Consider the following 18926-nt stretch of genomic DNA (forward strand, 5'->3'; position numbering starts at 1 on the left):
TCGGGAGGACACAGCATTTGCAAGGGCAGTACTAAGTGGGTCATGGGCAGCCTCCCACCCGGTTCGGGAGTAGTTTTTATACATCCCATTGGTCCTGAGTCCATCTGCTACACGCTAGGAAATGGAGAAATTACTTACCTGATAATTTCGTTTTCCTTAGTGTAGACAGATGGACTCAGCATCCCACCCAAGGCTGCCGTTACTCATGGAATTCTCGGGGGATTCACGGGTAAGCCATGCTTTCCTTCAGCTAAGACACCCATCCTACCGGGTGTTGACGTTTCTTGGTTGAGGGCACTATAATCAATTCCAGCTATAACCAATTCAACTGGTTCAGATTTATTAAGTTAGCCAAGTTATAAAGTTAATCACATTATCCAAGTTATAAAGTTAATCAAGTTATTCAAATTATTCAGACATACATATATCCACAATGCTTTTCAAGGAGAATACTGAACATAAGAAATTGCCATGCTGGGTCAGACCAAGGGTCCATCAGCGAGTGTCTGTTCCTGCACTGATCGCTCCCATCTCCAATGGCTCCTGCTAAGCTGCTCCATTCTTTCCAGCACCTCCTTCCTCCCCCTTGCCCTCCGTTGTGGCTGGCTTGGCATTTTTTTTTCCTTGCCACGTTGCGTGGCTTGTACCACCTGCGGAGATGTGTGATTGTGTCTCTCGCGTGACAGTCTCTACTTCCGTTGCCTCCCCAATGGGGGAGGGTCCTTCGGGGAGCAGGGTAGGGGTCAAATCATTTGCTGCGAGCCTGGGGAAGGCTCTTGTCGGCACGGCCGACCTCTGGTGATCTGTTCCCACTGAGTGTGGGAACGGAGGTGGAGACCTCTGGGGAGGTCCAGAGGCTGAGGAGGACCCCTTAGGGAGAGAGGAGGACCCCAGGGTGGACTCTGCCTCTTCCTTTTCCTCAGAATTTGTGCTTTTGCTTCATAAGGCCAGAAAGGGCTGCAGGTCTGGGAAGGAGGCCTCGGTCAGGCCCCTGAAGAGATCCAGGGACCTCCGCAGATATTGGGGCACCTAGAGTCAGTCAACTCCTGAGGGCCTTGGTGCCACTGGCTACTATGGCCAATTCAGACAAGGATGGTGGCTAGGGGCTGGATCCTCAGGATGCAGGGCCGGGGGCAGTTGATCAGGACCCGGATCAGATTCTGTTGTGGAGCCCGGCCATCGAAGGAAATGACATAAGAACATAAGAAATTGCCATGCTGGGTCAGACCAAGGGTCCATCAAGCACAGCATCCTGTTTCCAACAGAGGCCAAACCAGGCCACAAGAACTTGGCAATTACCCAAACACTAAAAAGATCCCATGCTACTGATGCAATTAATAGCAGTGGCTATTCCCAAAGTAAACTTGATTAATAGCAGTTAATGGACTTCTCCTCCAAGAACTTATCCAAACCTTTTTTGAACCCAGCTACACTAACTACACTAACCACATCCTCTGGCAACAAATTCCACAGCTTTATTGTGCGTTGAGTGAAAAAGAATTTTCTCTGATTAGTCTTAAATGTGCTACTTGCTAACTTCATGGAATGCCCCCTAGTCCTTCTATTATTTGAAAGTGTAAATAACTGATTCACATCTACTCGTTCAAGACCTCTCATGATCTTAGACCTCTATCATTTCCCCCCTCAGCCGTCTCTTCTCCAAGCTGAACAGCCCTAACCTCTTCAGCCTTTTCTCATAGGGGAGCTGTTCCATCCCCTTTATCATTTTGGTTGCCCTTCTCTGTACCTTCTCCTTCACAACTATAACTTTTTTGAGATATGGCGACCAGAATTGTACACAGACTTCAAGGTGTGGTTTCACCATGGAGCGATATAGAGGCATTATGACATTTTCCGTTCTATTAACCATTCCCTTTCTAATAATTCCTAACATTCTGTTTGCTTTTTTGACTGCTGCAGCACACTGAGTCGACGATTTTAAAGTATTATCCACTATGATGCCTAGATTTTTTTCCTAGGTGGTAGCTCCTAATATGGACCCTAACATCATGTAACTACCGCAAGGGTTATTTTTCCCTATATGCAACACCTTGCACTTGTCCACATTAAATTTCACCTGCCATTTGGATGCCCAGTCTTCCAGTCTTACAAGGTCCTCCTGTATTGTATCACAATTCGTTTGTGATTTAACTACTCTGAATAATTTTGTATCATCTGCAAATTTGATAATCACTCGTCGTATTCCTTTCCAGATCATTTATATATATATTGAAAAGCACCGGTCCAAGTACAGATCCTTGAGGCGCTCCACTGTTTTACCCTTTTTCACTGAAAAAATTGACCATTTAATCCTTCTCTCTGTTTCCTATCTTTTAACCAGTTTGTAATCCACGAAAGGACATCACCTCCTATCCCATGACTTTTTAGTTTTCTTAGAAGCCTCTCATGAGGGACTTTGTCAAATGCCTTCTAAAAATCCAAATACACTACATCTACCGGTTCACCTTTATCCACATGTTTATTAACCCCTTCAAAAAATAACATAGATATGTTAGGCAAGACTTCCCTTGGGTAAATCCATGTTGACTGTGTTCCATTAAACCATGAGTTTATATGTGCTCTATGATTTTGATCTTGAGAATAGTTTCCACTTTTTTTCCCGGCCCTGAAGTCAGGCTCACTGGTCTATAGTTACCCGGATCGCCCCTGCTGCCTTTTTTAAATATTGGGGTTACATTGGCCACCCTCCAGTCTTCAGGTACAATGGATGACTTTAATGATAGGTTACAAATTTTAACTAATAGATCTGAAATTTCATTTTTTAGTTCCTTCATTACCCTAGGTTGCATACCATCCGGTCCAGGTGATTTGTTACTCTTTACTTTGTCAGTATGGCCTACTACATCTTCCAGGTTCACAGTGATTTCGTTCAGTTCGTCTGACTCATCACCCCTGAAAACAATCTCCGGAACTGGTATCTCCCCAACATCCTCATTAGTAAACATGGAAGCAAAGAATTAATTTAGTCTTTCTGCAATGGCCTTATCTTCCCTAAGAGCCCCTTTAACCCCTCGGTCATCTAATGGTCCAACCGACTCCCTCACAGGGTTCTTGCTTCGGATATATTTTTTAAAGTTTTTATTATGAGTTTTTGCCTCTATGGCCAACTTCATTTCAAATTCTCTCTTCGCCTGTCTTATCAATGTTTTACACTTAACTTGACAATGCTTATGTTTTATCCTATTTTCTTCAGATGGATCCTTCTTCCAATTTTTGAAGGATTTTTTTTTGGCTAAAATAGCCTCTTTCACCTCCCCTTTTAACCATGATGGTAATCATTTTTCCTTCCTTCCACCTTTCATAATGTGTGGAATACATATGGACTGCACCTCTAGGATTGTATTTTTAAACAATGGCCATGCCTGTTGAACACTTTTAACCTTTGCAGTTGCACCTTTCAGTTTTTTTCTATTTTCCTCATTTTATCAAAGTTTCCCTTTTGAAAGTTTAGTGTTAGAGCTGCAGATTTACTTATTGTCCCCTTTCCAGTTATTAGTTTAAATTTGATCATGTTATGATCACTGTTGCCAAGTGGCCCCACCACCGTTACCTCTCTCACCAAATCCTGCATTCCACTAAGGGTGCAATTGTTCCGTAAGGAAGAGCTGAGCCCGCTTATTCCCGCAGTTCTGGAGGAGCTGGGCATAGTGGTCCCTCTGGAGGATTCCAAATTGGGAGCAGTGGATCCCGTCATGGTTGGCCTCCGAGGTCCAGGAAAATCTTTTCCTTTCCATGGGTCAGTTAGCACTCTCCTATTCAGGGAGTGAAATACTCCAGATACAGGTTTGAAGGTCAGCTGGGCTATGGATAGGTTGTATCCATTGCCGGAAGAAGCACTTGACTTTCTCAAGGCTCTAAAAGTGGATGCCTTAGTCTCCGCAGTCACCAAGAAGATGACCATTCCGGTCTCTGGAGCAGCAGCTCTGAAGTATCTTCAGGACCGGAAGCTGGAAGTGCACCTCAATAAGATATTTGAGGTGTCTGCCCTTGGTGCTCTGGCGGCTATGTGTAGCAGTTTTATATTGCAAGCAGGTCTTTGATGGGTGCAACAGTTGCAAATGGACAAGTCTGTGTCTGAGGCTTTACAAGCCGAGCGGCGGGAGACCATTGTGGCATACAATGCAGATGCTTTGTATAACTTTCTCAGAACCTCTTCCAGGACTATGATGTTGGCAGTCTTGGCCTAGCGCCTTCTCTGGCTGAGGAATTGGTCCGCTGACGTTTCTTCTAAGTCACAGTTGGGATCTTTGCCATTTATAGGGAAAATGATCTTTGGTAAAGACCTAGAAGAGATGATCAAGTCCCTTGGTGAGAATAAGGTCCATAAATTGCCAGAAGATAGACCAAAAGGAAATAGCTTTCTTCCTTCTCGTCCCTGCTTCAAGAGGAATTGAAGATTTCAGGCACCCAGGCCCTCTGGAAAGGGGCCTAGACAGTTCCTCCAGTAGGCAGCAGTCCTGGAATCAGTCCTTTAGAGGACATCGTCCTGGAAGAGATGGCCCCTCCCAGGGTGGAAGTGGGGCCAAATCCCCTCAATGCTGGTCCACTCTTCAGTTCCAAAGATAGGGGCCATCTGGCTCTATTTTATGAGCATGGACCAGGATCACGTTGGACCAGTGGGTCCTAAGTGTGATAAAACAAAGTTACGCTTTAGAATTTGCTCAACCATTAAGAGACCGGTTTTTGGTATCCCCATGTTTGTACCAGGAAAAGAAACTTGCAATAAGAGACACCGTGCAAGAGCTGCGTCAGTTGGGAGCCATTATTCCCATTCCCCCAGGCGAGCAAGGAGCAGGTTGCTATTCCATCTATTTCATCATTCCCAAGAAAGGGGGCACATTTCGCCGGATCCTAGATTTAAAGAAAGTGAATGTGTGTCTGAAGGCTCCTCTGTTCTGGATGGAGACTCTAGGTGATTGCGGCAGTACACAACGGGGAGTACCTAGCGTCCCTGGATTTGACCGAAGCATACCTGCACATAAGAATCCAACCAGATCATCACAGATATTTGAGGTTCATGATTCTGGGGGAACATTTTCAGTTTTGTGAACATAAGAACATGCCATACTGTCAGACCAAGGGTCCATCAAGCCCAGCATCCTGTTTCCAACAGAGGCCAATCCAGGCCATAAGAATCTGGCAAGTATCCAAAAACTAAGTCTATTCCATGTTACCGTTGCTAGTAATAGCGGTGGTTATTATCTCTCCCCTTCGATCTGGTGACTGCCCCAAGGACCTTCACCAAGGTCATGGTCGTAGTAGCTGTGGCTCTCCGAAGAGAGGGAGTCCTGATCCACCCCTGTCTGGATGATTGGTTGATCTGGGCGAAGTCGGAAACCCTTTGCCAGAGGGCAGTGGATTTGGTTATCTGGCACCTCAGATCTCTGGGGTGGATCGTCAATCTGGCCAAAAGTCATCTAGTTCCTTCCCAGAGTTTGGAATTCCTGGGGGCACTTTTCGACACAAAGGTGTGAAAAGTGTTCCTCACTGAGGAGCGGATTTTCAAGTTACAGGCTCAAATTCGAGGATTGTTGGCCAAGTGAATACCCAAGGTCTGGGATTACTTGATTGTGCTCAGGTCTATGGCTTCTACCTTGGAATTGGTTCCATGGACCTTTGCTCACATGAGGCTTCTGCAATCAGCCTTACTGTCTTGCTGGGACCCAATTTTGGACCAATTTCAGCGGCCTCTTCCTCTCCTGGAGCTTGCGTGTTCAAGTCTTTTATGGTGACTCCGTCAAGACAAGTTATGTCGGGGCGTGGATCTCATCCCGATCTGGACGATCGTTACCACCGATGCCAGTCTTTTCGGCTGGGATGCCATATGTCAGAGACAGTCCATACAAGGCCAGTGGTCGCTGGAGGAAGCAGACTGGTCCATCAATCGTGTAGAGACCAGGGCGGTGCATTTGGCCCGGAATGTGCTTCTCCCCCTGGTGAGGGGCAGGCCGGTAAGAGTCTTGTCGGACAATGCGACAATGGTTGCTTACATCAATTGGCGGGGGGGGGGGGGGGGTACCAAGAGTCTGACAGTGGCTCAAGAGGCCAGTCTGGAGTGCTTGGAAGCCTCACACATTGCAGGCTCAGACAATGTGCAAGCAGATTTTCTAAGCCGACAGGAGTGGGAGCTGTCAGAGGCAGCGATGTGTCTCATCCGTCGCCAGTGAGTTCCCCCATGTGTAGACTTGATGGCGACCTCACAAAATGCCAAGGGTCCGCATTTCTTCAGTCACGAAGAGAAAGAACAGCAGAAGGGTAGATGCGTTAGTTCTGCCTTGGACGACGGATGTCCCTACTGTATGTAGTCAACCTAGCAGTGGACAGGCCATTGAGGCTCGCTCACCTGCCAAATCTTCTGCATCAAGGGCCCATTTGTTTCCATCAGGCAGATCGATTTTGTCTAGCGGCTTGGCTTTTGAGAGGCGATGTTTGAAAGACAAGGGTTATTTGGATGCAGTCGTCACTAGCCTCTTGCAATTTAGGAAGACCTCCACTTCTCTTGCCTATGCGAGAGTCTGGAGGGTTTTTGAAACCTGGTATTCCAGTCAGCGAGTGGATCCTAGACGAGCCGCGGTGGGGCATATTTTGGCCTTTCTCCAAGACTGTTTAGTCAAAGGGTTATCCTTTAATTCACTCAGAGTTCAGGTGGCTGCATTAGGCTGTCTGTGAGGTAAGGTTCATGGAATTTCTCTTTCAGCTCATATGGAGGTTGTATGTTTTCTTTGAGGAGTGAAGCATTTATGTCCTCCAGTCCGGCAGCCGTGTCCTTCCTGGGGTCTGAATGTGATCTTAAAGAGCATGTGCGCACCTCCCTTCAAACCTTTGAGGCGTTCAACTATGAAGGATCTTACTTTGAAAGTAGTTTTCTTGGTGGCTATCTGTTTGGCTTGTAGAATTTCCGAACTTCAGGCTTTATCGTGCAGAGAGCCCTTTTTGAGAATCTTGGACAATGGGATTTCTTTGCAGATAGTTCCTTCCTTTCTTCCCAAGGTGGTGTCATCTTTTCATTTAAATCAATCGATAGAATTCCCATCATTCTCAAATTTGGATCCCTTGGAGTCATGCTCTAGAGACTTACGACGTTTCGACGTAAAGCGCACATTGATGTGGTATCTGGAGGTCACCAACAGTTTCCGCATATCAGATTCTTTTTGTTCTGTGGGACCAAAAAGGGGCATAAGATGTCAAAAGCCACCATTGCGTGGTGGTTGAAAGAAGCTATTAGTTCAGCGTATATCTGTCAGCGTTGCCCAGTTCCAGAGGGGCTTCGGGCGCATTCTACTTGTTCTCACTCGGCTTCATGGGCCGAGTGTCAGCTGATTTCTCTGCAAGAGATCTGCAGAGCGGCTGCTTGGAAGTTGTTGCACACTTTCACCAGACATATTATCATTTGGATGTCCAGGCTCCAGAGGCTAGGGACTTTGAAAGTGTGTTTCGAGCATAACTCTCTGTCCCACCCTGATTAGGGAAGCTTTGGTACATCCCAGTAGTCTGGAGTGATCTGGGTACGTGCAGGGAAAGGAAAATTGGTTCTTACCTACTAATTTTCATTCCTGTAGTACCACAGATCAGTCCAGAGTCCTGCCCTCTGAAGGATATGGGTAGTTGAGAGAGTCTGCTTGATTTGTCTTTCTTTTCTGTACTCTCTCTGAAGAATGGCAAAGGTTTCGTTAGTCCCGTATGGGGTTTTTGTGTGGGCACAGTTTCATTTTTAAGATTTTCCTTCTCCCTCTGCTCGTTTGAGGGAGTCTAGTTGGTTTGGTTGATTATATTTCTGGCTTAGATACAGATCAATACTGGGGGACTGCAGGTGGCACCTCGGCTTAATTGGCAGTGTCAGTAAAACTTTCTCTATCTCCATCTGCTGGGGGAGCGGGGCAAAACCCAGGAGTCTGGACTGATCTGTGGTACTTCAGGAACAAAAATTAGCAAATAAGAACCAATTTTCCTGTCCAGTCAGAGTTCACCAGGTATGAGCAACAGCTTCCTCTGTTGCTCACCTCAGAGGACATATGTAAAGCAGTTACCTGGTCATCGGTGTTTACATCCACTTCCCACTACTGTCTAGATGCCTTGGCTTTTGCGGCCAATGCAGTGGGACAGGTAGTCCTGCATCATGTGATACCTAAATAGTCTGCTATCCTCTGTGGAGTCCAGATTGCTTATCTATAAACGCTGCGTTGCAACCTTTAGCTTTGGACTCCCTTGAGATCTATTTGGAGTTCATAAAGAAGAATATTGATCAGAGTTCAAGACAGTACAGGTAGGTAGTTTTAGTTGCAAAAATTTTCATCATAACACGGTGCAGTGCTGAAGACACAGGCATAAAAGATGTTGCAGTCAGTTAAGGATCCTTGTGGCTAGAGATTAAATAAATAATTCTGCAGGGCTTAAATCACATTTATTTATGGACTGGCTTCCTAACAGAAGAGTCCAAGATGTGTATCAGGATTGTATGTTCTTGTTTTATGTGGTTTGCTATGATTTTATGAATGCTTTTATTGTGAACTGCTTGGGTAAAACTTTTTTACAGGCAGTATATTAAGTATAATAAATAATAATCATAGCTAATTCAGCCCTGCTTGATGGAAAAAAGCAAGATTGCTTACTGTAAATGGTGTTTTCCATAGATAGGATGAATTAGCCATGAGATGCCCATCCTTCTTCCTGGACAGCAGGCAAACCTTATGCTAGCATTGAAACAGACTGAGGCAGTGCCTGGATGGGAACTCCCACACGTGATCAGTAGAGCTCAAAGCTCTACTAGCTTGGGGAGAGAGATCTGTCCAGTGCTGCCTGATATCACCCATAGATCATGGCTAATTTAATCTATCTATGGAAAACACAATTTACGGTAAGCAAACTTGCTTTCATGTACACTGCTTAGTACTATTAATGTGCTTTAAGCGGTCTATAAGACTTTTAGATAAATATATAAAATAAATATTCATGTTGGCATTCTAATCATGGCCTCCATTAGTGACTGTCAGTTTTTTGAAAAATATTTTTTGGTTCCATATAAAATTATTTGTACATTTGTTCAATCTCCACCAATAATCCTATAGCCACAGAATTTATCTTAAACGTAACTGAAATGAACATTTAACATCCTGCATCCAGTTCACAAAGCCTGACATAACCATGTTTCAGCACCCTAAGCGTCTGCTTTAAGATAGCCACTGTCTCCATCTCAGAAAGCTCCTCATGACAAACTCTTAACTTAGGTGATTTCTCCTTCTCTTAAAAAAAAAAAAACAAAACACCAGCAAGGATGGGCACATTAAATATAACTTTTAGTAGATACATTGCCCGTCTTATTCAATAAGGGATTCCCCTTGTCACGCTATGCTAATCTTCTCCGTGATTCTAAACATCCTATCATATATTGAGGAGCTCCCTTGAGATCATTCAACAGGTTTGTCTATGCTTAGAATCATGGGGAGGTTTAGCATAGCATGACATTAAGGGGAATCCCCTTTATAATATCTGATTGGAGAGACAGGTCATGTGTACTAAAATTTACCATATTTAATATGTCTATTGTTGCCAATGTTTTTTCAGAGACAGTATAATCCTTCACGTTGAGAGTTTATCATGAGGAACATTCTTAGAGATGGAATCAGTGGTCATGGAAGAGATTTGAACCCTTGAAGCAGGCATCGAGGCTGCCAAAATATGGCCATGTGTGGTTTTGTTAACTAGATGCAGACTGCTAGATGGCCATCTCAGTCTACATTTACAGATAAGGACTGGGATTATAGAATTATTGGTGGAGATTGACTAAATATAAAAATGATTTTGTGTAATAGAAAAAATTTCTAAAATAAACACTAAGAGGGCCATGATTATAATAGTGGCATGCATGAAAGGTGCCTGATATTATTGTATGAATGGCCCTCGTTTTTTAGGGTAATTTAATTTATTAGGTAGGCTCCAGTGAACTTAATTTTTCCAAAAAGCGAAAAGAAATTGATTGTTAAACCACATTGTTTCGGTTTCAGTGCCATATTGATTAGATTCATCAGGTTTAATTTTGGAAAAGAGATTTTAGTCAGGATTTTCAAACCAGTAAAACATACCAAATCTCATGGCAAGAGCCCAAAATCTATGAATTTAAAATGGTTTAATGAAATCCCCTTTCCTAGGAAAGATGTTACTGAGCCTTAAATATCTGTCTCTTTATTGCAGGGAGATGAATAAACGCTTAACAGAGGAACAGGCCAGGAAGACCTTTGAGAGAGCCATGAAACTAGAGCAAGAATTTACAGAGCATTTCACAGGTTTGTGTTGAAGAAAAACCATGGCTGGATGGCAGGAGTACGTTTTGCTAGAGAAGTAGATACCACTCAGTTTACAAAAGAGAGGGCTTACATGGAACTAGCAGTACTAAAAGTGACCAATGCAGTTGCCACAGATGGGGATACATTCAGGGAGGATAAATTCAGGAGGATACATTCAGGGAGGATAAATTTCAAAACAGCTACATGGATATGGGCACATGCAAAGTTGCTATTGTATTTTATAATCTGTGTGGACATGATATGCACAGGTTATAAAATACGAGCACATATTGCCGCACAGATGCTCTACTTAGACAAGTAGTGCTTTTCAGACTTATCTGGCTAAGTAGCACATTCTGCTACTTAGCCATATAAGTTGGAAGTTATCCTGATAAGTGTATGCAAATGCTACTCCCGCATATTTGTACTTCAAATTTTAAAAGAATATGTGAGTAGATTTTACTTGCATTAATTATATATTTGTACATGTGCAAGTCGGGATTTTACAAAATGCCCACAGAAATGAAATAATCAGTTTTACAAATTAGTCTACCAGTTCACCCAGTCCATCTACAGCTCGTAAAGTCCCTCCTGGCTCTTTATCCTGAAGTTCCTGTCATTTCACCCAGACCCCCTACCCAGTCATTTTTTTCACTTGTGATGTTTACGATCACTTACACCAAATTTTAAGCAATACTAAATATACGCTAGTAAAAGACTTACACACGTCACTTTAGCAGATTGTAAAATAGCAACTTACTTGTTTAAATGTCAGCCCCTCTCCGGAGTTCTCTGGCCTATCCCTTTTGTACATGCACAAATTTGTTCATGGATTCTGATTTATGTGTGTATGTTGAGGTTTTTAAATTAGAATGCACTTGGTATATGGCACAGGGCAAGTATTAAGAAGAGCATTAGTAAATGTGAGAGATTGAGATCATTCCCAGCACATCCTTTCTTACAAATGAGGTTCATTCTTGTCATAATATGTGTACAACAAATCTGTTTGAAGATACCCCAAGAGAGATGACTAGGTGATCAATGCCAATGATATCAAGATTGTAAAACAGTATAACAAGACAGTAACAAGATCCAGAGGAATGCTAAACTGCATACCGAGTTTTATACTAATAAAAGAAATGGTGATAACTTCTCACCAATGGTTTGTATAGAGGCACAAAGCAGTGTTGAGAAGGAGTACCAAAATAGTGCAGTTTCAGGCCCAGTAAGCCCAATGAAATGATACTTAAGCATCTTTGCTATGCATACATATTACCCCAATACTAAAAGACTTACACTGGCTTCCAATCACATACCGCTCTCAGTATAAAACACTTTCACAATCAGGTCGATACTGTAACGTGCGGTTGAGGATTTCCCGTCTGTAACGAGCTGGGAGCGCACAATTCGGATGCGTAAGGCGATCCAGCGATACAGTCTCCAGTTTCACGCGTCCTTAGCGCTTCTTAAAACAGACGCATAACCCTTTCCGCACGCAGCATGTATATGATATGTAAATGAACGAATTAGCTGTATAATGAAGGAATTAGCTATTCCCCTCCAATACTGTGACGCGCGCTCAGATTATCTCCTTTGTAACCCGCTATTTTGCCGCATCCTTAACCTGTTAGTTTACCGCCACCCTCTACTTGGTGTTAGTGTGGTGTTAGAAAATTAAAACGGGAATAAAGTGTAAAAAATGGGGGCGATTTCGGCGCTCAAGGCCCCGTCCAGTCTCCGGTGCAGCCCCAGTCCTGTCCCCTCCTCCCGAAGCAAAAAAAAAAAAAAACCGAAAAAGTAGCAAGGCTCGGGCCTGCTACGGTAGTCCCTTCTCCCTTCTCCCCTCCTCCCGATTTCGGTGCTCAAGGCGGCCGGGTGGGCGTGCATTCATCCAGGCAGAGGGAGCCGGCGATGAAAGCGGCCTCCGGCTCCCTCTGCCTGGATGAATGCACGGCCCCCGCCGGCAGTAAATGAATGCCCTGTGCGATTTCGGCGCTCAAGGCGGCCGTGCATTCATCCAGGCAGAGGGAGCCGGCAGAAAGAGGTTTTCCTATAAGGAATTTGATGCATGAATGAATGCCCGTGCGATTTCGGCGCTCAAAGCATGAGCGCCGAAATCGCACGGGCATTCATGTGACTGCCTTGAGCGCCGAAATCGCACGGGCATTCATTCACTGCCGGCGGGGGCCGTGCATTCATCCAGGCAGAGGGAGCTGGAGGCCGCTTTCGCCGCCGGCTCCCTCTGCCTGGATGAATGCACGCCCACCCGGCCGCCTTGAGCGCCGAAATCGGGAGGAAGGGAGAAGGGAGAAGGGACTATCGTAGCAGGTCCGAGCCTTGCTACTTTTTCGGTTTTTTTTTTTTTTTTGCCTCGGGAGGAGGAGACAGACTGGGGCTGCACCGGAGACCGGACGGGGCCAGGGCAGGTGAGCGGGGGCTGGGGGAAAGTTTGCCGAGCATCGGGGAACATAACTGTCCACTTCCTGGTATCTGTCATTTCAAATGTCATTTGAAATGACAGATACCAGCGCGGCCGTGAAGCGTTAGGCCCGCGAACCCAGGAAACTGTATAGGCGCTCTATACAGTAAAATGGGTTGCGCGGGCCTAACGCTTGCCTAAGGCTTCGCAGCCGCGGCATGCATTTGCATGCAATTAGAAGAGAGTATCGAGCGCTAGGTGAAGAGAACTGTGCGTGCGGGGAACGAGGGTGCGCCTGGCAATGCCGCACTCTTTCTACCGCGGCCTTAGAGTATCAACCTGAATGTGAGCAGTGGAAAGCCTGCGTCTGTAATCCTTTTCATACCTGCAAGTAGCTCTTTCAAACAACACACACCTGTCTGGATCACAAAGGGGAGCTCGGCTGTAGAAGCTTCCCTTTTAACCAGACCGCCGGACCCGCCCCCACCCTCCTCTTCCCTCCCCTCCCCTGCCCCCGCTGAATCCCGCCCGCCTTGTCTTCCCCGCCCCATTGTGCCTCACTCCCTCAGTACCTGTCGTGAGGCTCTTTATACACAAAACACGATATAATGAGAAAATGGAATGGCTTACTGCAGCATTGCATTTTCACATCCCTCAGAGAATTACTCGTTCCACAAATAATGGGACGCTACCCATCCCTTCCCCCAAAACAGCGCACTTGAATGCAGTGAGACAAAGAGCAATATCAATAGCAGGCCCTCAGCTTTGAAACCAGTTACCTCAAGAATTAAGACTAGAATCAAACTCTAAAATGTTCAAAAAAGCCAAAAAAACCTGGCTTTTCCAGCAAGCTTTCTCATAACACTGGAAACATATAACCTTTATTCATTTTATTCATGATACAGCTATTTATTTACTTTTAACTTGAACAACCGGAAACATTAACAGCACTTAATTGGATTTTAGGATATTTTATTTGTATTCTTATAACGCAAATTCTATTGGATTTTATGATATTTAACAGTATTTTAATTAATGATATTTTTATTATTTTATGTTTATTGTATATTGTCATCTTATGTAATGGAATTCTATGTATTGTAAACCGATGTGACGTACCATATGAACGTCGGTATACAAAAACAAATAAATAAATAAAATGACCCTCAAAAAAAAAAAGGAAGATCAATATGATAGAAATATTTAAATTCCTCAAGGGTGTAAATCAAACAAGCCTTTCAAAAAGAGAAAGGAGAATAGAATCCAGGGAAATGCAAGGTTCAAACCAGGGAAGTGCAAGGGACAAAACACCCACGCAAACAGTAATCACTAAGGGTGTATGTTTTTGTTTTAATAGAATTCATCAGTAAAAGATAAGTTACTTATAGAATGAGTCCTAGACTCAAAACCGCTATAGAATCGACCGGGACATGATAGTGTTCACACTCATTTAACAACCAACTGATTAAAACCATGTTACCGAACATTATGGCACCTGTGTAAACTGATAGAGGTTAATAGCATTACTTTTTGTGCCTACTGTAAACCGTTATGACGGTACCCACCTTAACGACGGTATAGAAAAAGATTTAAATAAATAAAAAAAGTAGTCAGTTTTCAGTAGGAAGAAAGTTCTAGAACCAAGGGATCATGGTACAAGATTCCTAAGTAATGGACTATGGGTAGGGACCTTTGTTTTTGGTTCTTATTTTATTTTTATTTTTCCTGGGAATTTATCTGTGTTTATAACAACAAACAGAAACAGGAGATAAATTAATGGGGAAAAAGGAAAAATCATTTTTTCTACTGATTTTCACCTATTTTTGTTTGTTATAAACACAGATAAATTCCCAGGAAAAATAAAATAAGAACTGTAAGCAAAGGTCCCTTACGGTGGTGGATATCTGGAGTAGTCTCCCAGGGAGGCAAAAACAGTAACCGCAGTTTACTTGGGTAAACTGGCCTATCTGAAGATATGCCCTCCTCTGCCCAGCTAAAAGTATGCGCAGGCACATGTATGGTTTTAGCCGGATTGTGAGGTGGTGTTACTGAAAGGGGCCGAGAAAGAAACGCATGTAAAATGCAGTTTTGCTATTCGTTCCCTCCCTTGGCCACCCGCATTAATAGTAGGTGCGAAGTCCATGGGTGCTTTTTAGTGTGCATGTTTTCCATGCAATGATTTTCAAAGGGAAAATTAGCTACAAAATCCACACTTTAAAAATGTGGGGCGGATTTTAAAAGGGTTACGCGCCAAGCCTATTTTGTATAGGCCTGGCGACGAGCACAAAGTCCCGGGACGCACGTATGTCCCGAGGCTTTGTGAAAGGGGTGGGGGCAGGTCGCCTGTCCGGTGGCGGGGGCGTGACCGAGGCCTCCGGCACAGCGGCCATTTGCTGCTGTGCCGGGGATCGCGCGCCGGCAGCTGGCCGGCATGCGCAAGTTACGAGAGGCAGGCGTAACCTACAAAATAAAGATAGGGGGGAGGATTTAGGTAGGGCTGGAGGGAATGGGGAAAGCCATTGGGGCTCCCCTAGGGCTTGGCGCACGCAAGGTGCACTAGTGTGCACCCCCTTGCGCGCGCTGACCCCAGATTTTATAACATGCGCGCGGCTTCCATATGTAGTGAGAGTCACTGCTACAGAATATATATTGATCAACAGTCCGGGGTAGATTTTTTAAAAAAGCGCGATCGCGTACTTTTGTTTGCGCAGCAGGCGCAAACAAAAGTACACTGGATTTTATAAGATACGTGCATAGCCACGCGTATCTTATAAAATCCTGGATCGGCGCACGCAAGGCTGCCAATTTTGGGCAGCCTGCGCGCGCCGAGCCGCGCAGCCTGCCTCCGTTCCCTCCGAGGCCGCTCCGAAATCGGAGCGGCCTCGGAGGGAACTTTCTTTCGCCCTCCCCTCACCTTCCCCTACCTAACCCACCCCCCCTTACCTTTGTCCCTAGATTTACGCCTGCAAGAAGCAGATGTAAATCTATGCGCGCCAGCAGATTGCTGGCGCACCGTCCTCCGACCCGGGGGCTGGTCCGGAGGCCTCGACCACGCCCCCGGGCCGGCACCACACCCCCGGTCCCGCCCCCGAAACGCCGCCTCCCGCCCTCGAAACGCTGCGTCACTCGGCCCCGCCCCCGACACGCCCCCTTCCAAAAACCCCGGGGCTCTGCGCACGCCGGCGGCCTATGCAAAATAGGCGCACCGGTGCGCAAGTGCCCTGCTCGCGTAAATCCAGGCGGATTTACGCGAGCAGGGCTTTTAAAATCCGCCCGTCCATGAATAGTACAGGGGTATAATTTTAATAGAATTTAGTCTTGAGATATAAAGATTGTTGTATTTGTACCGTATGTCTGCAGGTAATGCAGAAGATTGACTTATCTTTGTTTGTCTGCAGCTATTGTACAAGGAGATACACTGGAGGAAATCTACAACCAAGTGAAACAAATCATAGAAGAACAGTCTGGCCCTTATATCTGGGTACCAGCTAAAGAAAAGTTATGAAAACTGGAGAGAATTTTTCATTTTCTTACCACCTTCATCAGCTGCATTTGACTCTTCCCCCTTCCACTGAAGCCTGCCTTCAGCTTCTGGCAACTTTGGGTCACGTCCTGTCCACTAATGTTCTGCAGTTCCTGCTACCTTCTTTCATTATGGTGTCTCTTTAGTTCAACGGATTGTATTATTGTATATTACCATTGATTTGTTGCCATTTTGCTTTTTTTCAAAAAGGAGTGGAATGGCCTGACCAGCTATTAAAGGGGGAAAGGGAGTAATATGTAGTAGAATTCCTTAATGTTTAAGGGAACGTGAATTTCAGAGATTTTCAGAAAAGCTTTATATACATTCTTTTAAAAAAAATTTCTTAACAAATAAAAGTGGTCTTAATGATTTACTATATTGTGAGCAACCTTGCACGCTTAACTGTAATAGCATGGTGTGGTCAGTAAGTTTGTTTTATTTTCTTAAAGTTGATCTTTGTTGTCACAGAAAATGTTTTTTTTCTTTGCAGGCAGTTAATAAGAAACCTTTTTAATTTCAAAATTAATGTATGCATTCATTTCTCATAATTTCATAAGGATGTTCTTAAAGTCCTTTTCTTTTTTGCCAATATCATTGCTCAAAATGTTAAATGTTTTTCTTGTTGCTTATGCAACACTGTTTACAGTGTCATGCAGAAACAAATGGGTTTACTGACTGATCATCACATTTCTGTTACTATGAAGTTTAGGTGCTTATGGGAGCTTATCTTTTGAATGAATGAGCATTTCATTGGCATTACTGCTGCTGAATCCTTTGACATGGCATAATCATTTTGGCAATAGGAAGAGCCTCAGATTTATGCCCCAAAATTGCAAGTGTAGTCCTAGGATTCAGATTTTAATGTTTTACCCACAATAACTGCCTATTTTGTTATAATAAAGTGTATGTGTATATATATATATATTTATATATATATATATATATATATTAAACTTTCTTTAACTAAACTCTGTAACTATGGGAATTATTTTCTTTATATAGTTGCGTGCACATACACACACACATATATATATATATATATAAATATAAATATAAAAGTATATTTTTCTTTTTACCACCTACTCCTTTATTTTTTTTTTTTTTTTAACAGGAATTAGAATTTTATCTTCCTTAATTATATGAAATACAAATAGGAGTATGGTGTTCAGAAAAATGTGCCCCAAGGGAAACATCTATGGGTGTGTTCTCCTCTTTTCTACAAACCATTTCATTTTTTCTTTCTTTATTAGGTGACTTTTAAATTGGAGGTGGGGGGACTTTGGATGATCTCTTTCATGTATTTTTTCACCTCACACTCTTTAATGTCATGCCTTCCATGACAGATGCAGCTGCACAGGCCTTTGCTCAGGGCTGTTACAAATAGGATTAGCAAACCAGAGAACTATCCTGAGTAATGAAAAATCCTTCCATCCTGCATACTTACACTGTTTGGTACCCCATTTATCGCTTGTTTCTTGGAGTTTATTGTTGATGAGAAATAAACTTTTCATTACAGTTTCTCATCCAAACCAACATAGGTTTGTAAAGATCAAAGTATGTTTTCCATTCTGTTTGTCAGAAAGAGGAGAACAGCTAATAAACTCAGTTGAACAACATTTATTGAATGTGTGTTTAATTTAGTTTTTGAGAGAAGGCAATGTGTGCCAGCCTGTGACTTGATCATGTCAAGTTTCTGAACTGGTGGTCTACTTGGGCATCTAAGTAGGATCTGAAATGTGTTCAGTCTTGAATTTTTTTTTTCAGCCAATTTCATTTATAATCTGTAGTACAGTACTTTAAGTAATGAAAGTAGTGTAAGAAGTGCCATAAATAATACATAAGATTTTAAGTCATTTAAAAAAAAAGAAATTACTTGCGCACAGAAGTCCCACCCATACATGAAGAAACGCGCGTACTTAAGCACGTTAAGGCCCTTTGTAATAAGCAGCCACATCTGCACAGAAAAGCCATGCCAATAATAAGAGCATAAAAGCGAGCGAACGGGTCTCCCTATTCAGTGAAAAGTATGACCCTAGAATATATTTGTAATATTTCCAATTATTGTGAACTGCAGAAAACATAGCAAAAACTTCATGGGTAATAATTCACACCGCATGGCAGCGAGATAGGCACTCAGCTGTGCACGAATCAGAATGCTCAAGCACCCAGATAGGTGCCTAGCTAATCACGAATCTGGCGGCTCAGGGATCGAGATAGGTGCTCAGCTGGGCATGAATCATCCTTTGGCAAACCCACAGCATCAGGAACAGCTGGACACAATCAGAAATCTCCGTAGAAATCGCATCAGAGCTGCACAGACACACAAACACACCATACCAGTGCAAGCAATGGAATAAAATGTCTCCGCGTCAACGTTGTCACTCGTGTCCTGACCATGGCGGTAAAAAACCCGCACTAGCATTAGCGCGGCTCCCTGCATTGCCTATGATTAGATAATTACCTCCTTTGTATGCCATTAGCATGCATTCTTACAGAAAAAACGCAGGTCAGTAAGCACGTTCGTACGCGCTTTTTTCCCCATGCACAAAACCCTTATTACATCCCTATATAGGGCTTTGCACAGGAAAATGTGCATACAAATCCGCAGTAGTTTCAGCGTACCTTATTACATCGGCCCCTCTGTGTTTGATTCCTAAACCTGACTTCTCCTTATTGGGTTAGC

The 18926-nt window shown here is 43.7% G+C and overlaps 1 protein-coding gene across 17 annotated transcripts in view; it reads left to right on the forward strand.

Annotated features, from left to right (window-relative positions):
* The window catches only part of DLG1 (discs large MAGUK scaffold protein 1), an 890153-nt gene extending 872294 nt beyond the window's left edge, over positions 1-17859 (forward strand). For all 17 annotated transcript variants that reach the window (XM_029615884.1, XM_029615888.1, XM_029615886.1 and 14 more), the window contains 2 exons: positions 10210-10301; positions 16119-17859. In XM_029615884.1, the coding sequence (XP_029471744.1) occupies positions 10210-10301; positions 16119-16225 (199 nt within the window). In that variant the 3' untranslated portion in view covers positions 16226-17859. The remainder of the gene's footprint in view (positions 1-10209; positions 10302-16118) is intronic.
* Positions 17860-18926: the final 1067 nt, after the last annotated feature.

The sequence above is a fragment of the Rhinatrema bivittatum genome, chromosome 9 (assembly GCF_901001135.1).
Source record: "Rhinatrema bivittatum chromosome 9, aRhiBiv1.1, whole genome shotgun sequence".
Classification (NCBI taxonomy): domain Eukaryota; kingdom Metazoa; phylum Chordata; class Amphibia; order Gymnophiona; family Rhinatrematidae; genus Rhinatrema; species Rhinatrema bivittatum.